The 8262-nt window shown below is 36.2% G+C and overlaps 1 protein-coding gene across 2 annotated transcripts; it reads right to left on the bottom strand.

Annotated features, from left to right (window-relative positions):
* Positions 1-3029: 3029 nt before the first annotated feature.
* On the bottom strand, positions 3030-7875 carry LOC137730967 (chaperone protein dnaJ 15). Of its 2 annotated transcripts, XM_068469987.2 has the most exons (12): positions 7737-7873; positions 7272-7595; positions 6261-6384; positions 5964-6046; positions 5782-5893; positions 5601-5705; positions 5383-5433; positions 4670-4759; positions 4434-4542; positions 4184-4332; positions 4039-4092; positions 3030-3502 (listed from the first exon to the last, which is right to left on the bottom strand). In XM_068469987.2, the coding sequence occupies exons 2-12, from the start codon at positions 7400-7402 to the stop codon at positions 3263-3265; spliced, it is 1248 nt and encodes a 415-aa protein (XP_068326088.1). In that variant the 5' UTR covers positions 7403-7595; positions 7737-7873; the 3' UTR covers positions 3030-3262. The 2 variants fall into 2 exon arrangements, with proteins under 2 accessions (XP_068326088.1, XP_088544207.1); XM_088688081.1 differs by having other exon boundaries at positions 7272-7875.
* Positions 7876-8262: the final 387 nt, after the last annotated feature.

Genomic DNA, 8262 nt, shown 5'->3' with positions numbered 1-8262 from the left:
CCTGCCCTGTGCCACAAGTTCAATGCCATTAGGCCATCTCCAGGACGGCTAAACGTAGTCCTTAGTTATATTTTAGCTTTCTAAAAATTAATACTTTAAACATGATTTTAGGGTCAAATTTTTCTATCTCCAACCATGCAAGGTTATATTCTATTCTCCTTCATATTTTACTACTTTTTAGAGACAAACTTAACCTGATTCTTCTAACTCGATTATCTTTAGTCCTTTGGTTGGAGATTGATTTTGTCAATTTTAGGGCTAAATGTGGCCTATAGCCCTTGATTGTAGATGACCTTAGGGTTCTACCGAGTCTATCCATGTTGACTAAGTGACCACTGTATTTTCCTCAATCTTTTATTTTTATTTTTTTATTGTGAACTAATTTGAGATATTTAGTAGTAGACGGTTCTCACATTTAGTACAAAAGTGTACGCGAGATCGAGTGAAATGAAAACACATAAAAATTTTATATTTTTATAAGAAGTGCTCTCCGAACAATGTGGTTGAAACACCCCTAAACAAGTGTGTTCTCCAAACCTGGGTGAAAACCACCACATGAAGTTGCTTACCAAAAAAAAAAAAAAAAACGACCACATGAAGTTATAAAACAAGGTGGCAACTATTCAGAACCTACTGTTCCTGAACATGGGGATCGAATCTAGCACAAGATATATATGTATTTATATACATATTTATGTACATAAAGGGATCCCATAGTTTTTATACACATGTGGGGCTTGGTCTTAGAAAATGGGTTTAAGCATTTACTAATCTACATTCTATACATGATCCGTTTAATTAAATTAAACCAAGAACACTCGCATAAACTATCCCATGAATTCTGCAGGAATTTGTCCGACTCTCATGGCTTTCATTAAAAACAAGATCCAAGTGGATGCGTCGGTCTAAAGTTCTGAACCGTAGACTTGAAAACATCGGTCAAGACAAACTTTTGGCTTGATTAAAAATTGAGTTGGAAAGAATCCTTGGCTTGCTAATTAGGTTTCCTTGAGGTGACTGGTTTTTGGCCAATCCAAAATAGTCCAAGCGCAGATAACCTAAGACTCTGTTTACTATTCTTAGTGGTCCCTTATTTTAAGGAAAGGTTAACGTTTTCCATGGTTGTTTACGGTGGCGAAGTCATAAATTTTGTTAAAAATGATCAGTTTTAAATTACTATAAAATTAGGATAAATTAAGCTTATACATGAAAATTACTTAAGGAATGACCATAAGTATCAACTTATTTAGCATAAAAAATATTCCAAACTTTCCAACCTTGATATCGTTATGATTTAGTTAATTACATTATGGCAGATGACGCTTTACAACAATGATAAAAAACAATTATGCTTACACACCTTGGTGTGAATTTGAATAAAAGTAATTAGATATGAGTATGAAGACTTGAAATTAAATATCTTTTATTTGATTAAGAGGCAAAGAATGAAAGTATAAAATTAAGTGTTGGACCCTCATCTATGAGCAAATTACATATGTTGGACCCTCCTAAGCTTTAACTGGCTCAGCCAGTCAGTGGTGGAGTCAGGATTATATAACAATGGGGTCATGATAAGTAAGTGTAAAATTAAGCATATTTTTGTTTATAGTTTGTCCACGTAGTAATATCGTATCTTTTGTTTATATGTAAAGCGCTAACAAAAAGTAAAAGAAACCATCAAGCACCACACATGACAATAAGCCACGAATCAAGAAGTCAATACATCCAGGAATATATGCAGTCAAGGACAGAAGTGGAAATAAGAACGCAAGTTTTTTTTTGTCAGTTAATAAGAATTTGAGTTAATCACATTGTAAGGGACAGAGGAAATCTGAATTAAGAAGAAGATAGAGGAAAGAAAGAAGAAAATTGAAGCAGCAGCATAGAGGAGACTGTTGAGAACAAAAAGCTAACCTACAAACCATTTCTTTCCTAAACTGGAAGGGGTCAAGACAAAAAAACAAGAGGAAAAACATTGGGTTATTGGGGTCATGTGAGCTCAATGACCCCAATGTGGCTCCACTAGTGCAGCCAGTGGTTGTTTAAACCAGTCTATTTGTTGATTGATTGAAGCAATTGTATATTATGAAGTGTTATTAAGAGAAATTTATGTAGGATGCTTGATTAGGTCGGTTTTTACACTTGATAGATTAGCGTGAGGTCGAATGAAACTAAAATAAAATTTACAGATGATTTTGTACTTACGTAAGAAGTATGTTACAAATAACGTAACTAACTACCCTCTCATGGGCCATGCATGAGCATAAATAATCTCTGCTGTTTACATTTTTTTATAGAAAACAAATTATGAAATGCAATTTTTATTAATTTTTTCTCCTCCATCGTGGGTATTCTAAAAGTGGGCCCAAACTCCTACTCACAAGTCACAACTCATATAGCCCATTTGGACCACTACGTCGTTAAAGCTGTGATCCAAATCTCAATGGGCTTGTAATATGCATTGGAAAAACTTTTGGCCATCATTATATAGTTACGCTGACGAAAGTCTAACTTTACATCGATACAATAAAGTTTAAAGACAGATTGATTACTCTTACCATCAGTACCACAACATACCCACAACCTCAGGTTGAAAGGACTTACGTGTGACACCTAATTGTCAGCTGCCATCGATATAAATTTACGTAGGAATATACAAACTGCATACCAAAGAAAACTACTGATAGTGCGGGATTGAACTTGGATTGGAGGTTAACCATGAACACACCCTTACCAACTGAATCAACGGAAATTTACGTTGGAAAATCTAATTTTATGATTGTATTTGTTCGTACACAAAATATGTTATGATTAAACTGAGAGTTAATATGTGATGACTTACGATATAATATTAATAAATAGATAACGTGTATAAAATAAGTGAATTGGTACTAATACCGCGTGATGGTGTGAGAGTGACACTGAAAAATACCGTACGAGGCGCAAAACTGAATTTGAGGAATCATAACTAGAACGTGTTTGAACTGAAATGGTGCATAAACATGGATAATTCATGAGAGACCTAAGGATTATGAAATTTAATAATTTATACAGATGCATTTTCTAACAGGCACGTTTTACATAAGCAAAACTACAACAAATGATAACACCAAGAACAACAATGGGGCAACCTATAAGAGAAAAATTTCAAAGAAAAGACGATACAAGACGAGCCTCTACGCAACAGAACTGCGCAAGCATTTGACACGAATGGATATTGAAACATCTCAAATAATAAAAAATATTCCAGACAGACGGATTCTCAACCAAGTTTTTTATCTGATCCTTTGAGGTTAAGATTGAACCATTTCTTTTTACCCGACTTATCCTTCCCGTCAGAGCCTCCATCTTCCACTGGGCTCTCCGCCTTTGAATCCTCACCAGGATTTTTGCTAGTGCTGCCGTTAGCCGTACCACTACCACCACCCACGATGATACTGTTTGTCCTGGTGATAGTGAAGGAAGAATGGATATGGTCTCTCTGTTTCAGCAGCTCATCTACCTGATATAAGTAGAATTATAAGATCCAATCAGAAAACAAATACGGAAGAAAGAAAGGGATAGTGATAGCAACAAAGTCTTCCACTGATTAAAACATAGAGGGGTGAACTTTAAACTTGGAGACTAAGTCCCTCAAATTCCATTAAAACCAGACCAGCTGGCGAGGATTGGGAAAACCAGACCGGCTGGGAGAGTGAACTTTACTAGCCACCCACATCAGATCACGGAGTCTGAAAGTATTCGATGGATTGTGGTGATGAGAGGAAGGCTGCTGCACATTTTTCCGAAAGTAATGCTTTGCTCAAATTGATATCTGAGAGGCTGCTTAGACACTACCATCAAACTTCATTGATGGTTTTCTCTTTTAACTGAAACCCAAAACCTGGCCTAGAATCTAGACTCGGTAAAGAAAAGAAACAAAAAAGTTGTTCACACGTACTAAGAATTTCATGTTAATAATGAGTATGTTTATGAATGCATCCATGCTTAGCAGTGTGTTATAATTTACAAATGATGAGAACTATGCACAAAACTTACAGATTGCTTTTCTTGGGTGTATCTGTTGGTCACTTCTTGGAAGCGTTGCAATGCCTACATAACATTACAGAAAACTTGTAAACATAAACATTAAACATGATCAATTCCTATTACAAGCCACAGCCAAGAAAATCCAGACCAATACCTTCCTGTACTCTGTCTCAAATTGACGAAGTTCATTTCTCTTTCTTAAAATCTGAGCCTCAATCTCTTTAAGCTTTTCCGTCGTATCCTCATATGACCTTACACAAAGTGCCTCAATTGTATAGGTAGCAGTCTTAAAAAAATTGTCTCCTGAAGAAATATCAGTGGAGGTTAAACAACAGGATGACCAACGATTTATGAGAGTTAACCCCAAAAAGCAAAAGAACAAGGGACCAAATCAAAGTTCAGACCATAAACAGCGAATATATGAGTGCCAGCTTTTAGTTCTGAAACCTCACAAGGTTGAAGACCTTCCAACCTCTTAAAGAAAGCAGCTTCAGGGTCCTTTGCCATAGCCAACTACACCATTAAAACCATACATCATTTAGAGCCATAAATAGAAATCTATTAAATCACCACTTCTCAGGCCCATCCAGAAACAGCAGGAAACAAACTTTAAGAAAAGAAAAATCAGTGTCCTGCATACCGCATTCAAAGTCGAATCCATTCTGTATACTTGAAAATGCAGAAAATACATCCCTGCAGACGTTATTTTGCCTGTCTTCTCACTATCTTCCTGTACATAGAAGCAATAACAATCATATTTCCTATATCCACGTGCAAGTCCCACAAATTAGAACATAGCTGGTGTTGACAAAACAAACACATAGTAATTGATACCTAATCCAGTCATGAAAAGAAAAGGAACAATGCTGCAACATTGAATTGTGACTTGCTACAAAGCAAATTAGAACACAAATAAAAACTTAAAATAGCTTATAAATAAGACGTTAATCAGTGGACTGGTCTGGATAAAAGGCATTGTAGAATAATGCAGCGCAACACCTATATAGACATTATCTATCTTAGAAACACCCTAAAGTTTCCCTTTTCTAGTAAGTTTTCTAAAAAGGGCTTACTTGAACATACGTCGCTTCAGTCAAACATGGGGAGATCGTTCATGACAAGATCACGACCGGTTAAAATTACTTTTCATAACAGGTTCAAAAGAGGTTCGGTGACCACTAGATCCGTTCAAGTTGTGTGTGCATGTGTATTGACGGCACACTAAAGCAGACAAGTAGAAGCCAACCATTTATGTTTAAATCTCAAATGATTTCAGGCAATTTACTCCAATGGATTTCAAACATGATTATAAAAAAGAAATGAGGTGAAGCATCGGAGAATAATATGAAGTACCTGTAAGGCTAAACCATAACCACCATGGACATCTTGCTCGAAATAAAGTAACTGCACATCACAACGGTTTGATTGAAATATAAGTAAGGGTCCTAGTATTATAAACAAAGCAGATACATTGAATAGATGCTTCATGGTACATCGTCATCAACAGGATGCAGAAAAGGATATATGTATCAGTATATCGATTCGATATATGTATATATATATATATGCACCTTAAATTTGCTTTGTGCAGTTGAGGTAACTCTAACTACAATCCCTGATTCGGCTTGCTCCTCACTGATTGTTACACCAAAAAAGTGAGCACACTGTTTTTCCACCTGCAGCAAATCACAAAATATGTAAAAGATGCACCAAATCCACTACTGTTTCATAGTGATACGAACAAAACAGCACCTTTCCACTAACTGAAGCTCCAATTGGGAGAGGTCTGACTGTAACTGTACCATTAAGAGCTTCTTCAAGTACATTGGCGGAAATTGTCGTCTTGATAGGGACACCCAACTTGCTATAACGAATAAAATGATTATCAAAAGACAATGATCCAAGACCCACACAAATATCTAACAATATATTACCTGAATAAAGCAGCAAACATTGTATTGACAGTCCCCAGGTTTGACAAGTCAATTTCCATGTCCATGGCATCAGCATCAAGAGCCTGAAACAACAATAACAATTAAATTTCAAACTCCATGTAGAGAAATGAATGTAATTTACAAAAGTCAAATCTGAATAGAAGTATTGACTGATGCATTCCTTAAAATTACACAATAGACCCAAATCAAGAATCTACTCAGCAGTATATATGTTTATTGTGGGTTTGGGGAGAGGGATGGGATGGAATAGAATAGTGAGCTAAATTAAAAAAGCACCTCAAACCCTGCACTGTCGTACTGCCTCCTCTTCTCTGGATCCGACAAGATGCTATACGAAAATGCAACCTCCTTGAAATGTTCTGAAGCTTCAGGATTGTTGGTATTCTTGTCTGGATGATACCTTTTCATAATTTGGTTCAAAACAAGATTGTATTTGAAATATGTCTCAGAATAGCACTCTAGTTATTAACATCACGCTGAATGAACGGTCACGTGTACTTTCATCACATTATAATGATCATATGCAATAAAACTAAGTGAAACAGGAAAAACAAGAAAACATTGCGTAGAATCATGGTTACATTCATGAATTGGGGTCGTTTTACATCTATCAAGGGAAAAAAAATGTAAGATTGATTAGTGAGGGAGAGTGAGGGAAGGAGCTTTTGGGCATCAAGCAACAATTACATCTGCTGATGCTAAAATTCACTTGGCATTCAAGATTGTTCATCGTCTTTGAGGCATTGACATAGACACATGCATGCATGGGGCACCACACAGCAAACACAGCATGGACATCTGATTCTTTCTGCATATCACAGCACGGACATCTGATTCTTTCTGCATAACGTATATGTTTCTAAATAATTCTAGTTCCAATTTTAACCAGTAGATACTGACAGATCCCGCAGAAGGATTCAAAACACAGTAAGGCAGCTCAATTCCCACTTTCTATGGCACAATCATTTCTCTATGATAAACAAATTATTAACACAGCTCGAATGGTGAAGATCAACTCCACGCAAAATGGCTTAACAAGACTAGAATAAAGACGTACAAAATCAAATCAATCGCCTTCAACAAAACGCAATACACAACCACCACAAACAATTCAAATTCCACACACTAAACCACATTTTTGGCACATGTTCGAAAGCTCGAGCCTATAACCTTGATCGTAGTAACAATATCCTAATTCCTCACTGAGCTGAAATCAAACACTAAACCTACAATAACATGAATAAAACCGAACATTTGAATTAAACAAATAAAGGGAATTGAACTTACTTGAGAGCAAGCTTTCTGTAAGCGGTTTTAATCTCCTGATCAGTCGAATCCCTCGAAACGCACAGCACCTCATAGGGGTCCCGCCGTATCGCCGGCGCCGACGTCCCTTCCAATTTCGAATTCGTCTCCATCTCTCTCTCTCCCTCCTCTCTTCTCTCTCTGAAGAAAATTATACTTTACAATCTGGAAATTAGAGCAATCTCCCTCGAAGCAGCCGAGTTGGTCTAATCATGGAAGAATCGAATTGACAAACAATAGTAAAATTGCAACTTTTGGTCGCCGAAGCGCGCAATTCAAAGTCGTATTGGATCGCTCTCTCTTTTTCTGATCTCGGGAAATGAAGAAGGGATGAGAATTTGTATGGCGAACAGGTCAAGGGATTGGAACAAAAAATTGATCTAATCCAAACGAGGCCTAATAGCTGAAAGAAAGAGAGAATGAAAAAGATAAATTAGGGTTTTGTACCATTTTCGCGTGTGAGAGAGAGGGAGAGCTTGAGGGAGCCGGAGAAGACCCAAAGCCAGCACACTTGCCTTGTCTTCCCTTCGCAAATTCCCCCTTCTACTCTTTTTTTTGTTTTTTTTTTGGTTTGAGTAATTTACACAAACATTACCTGATCATTTTTTTTTTTCTACTTTTTTTTTAGGGTATTTTTGTCTATTTAATATCTAAAACAATTATTTATTCAATTTCAAAGATATACAAAAAAAAAGAGAGCAACTAGACTCAACAATATAAAGTAATTGGTTGTATGAATAATCAAATGAGAAATTCATTATCACCTCATGCAGAGATCATATTTAAGCATGCCTAAGTCATCGGGTTAGTAGGAGACACCATCTTTAATAGATGCATAGCAAACAATATTACAATCACATATTAAATAAATATAAAAAATGATTATTCCTTTTAATTGCCCCTATTATTTTGTTCTTCCAGATTTTGTATTAGGCAAGGTGTTTTGTTTAACTTTAACGAAACACTTCTGTTA

This window comes from Pyrus communis, chromosome 16, assembly GCF_041283825.1.
Source record: "Pyrus communis isolate YQ-2024b chromosome 16, ASM4128382v1, whole genome shotgun sequence".
NCBI classification, from domain to species: Eukaryota; Viridiplantae; Streptophyta; class Magnoliopsida; order Rosales; family Rosaceae; genus Pyrus; species Pyrus communis.
This window is presented reverse-complemented; position numbering and strand designations above follow the sequence as displayed.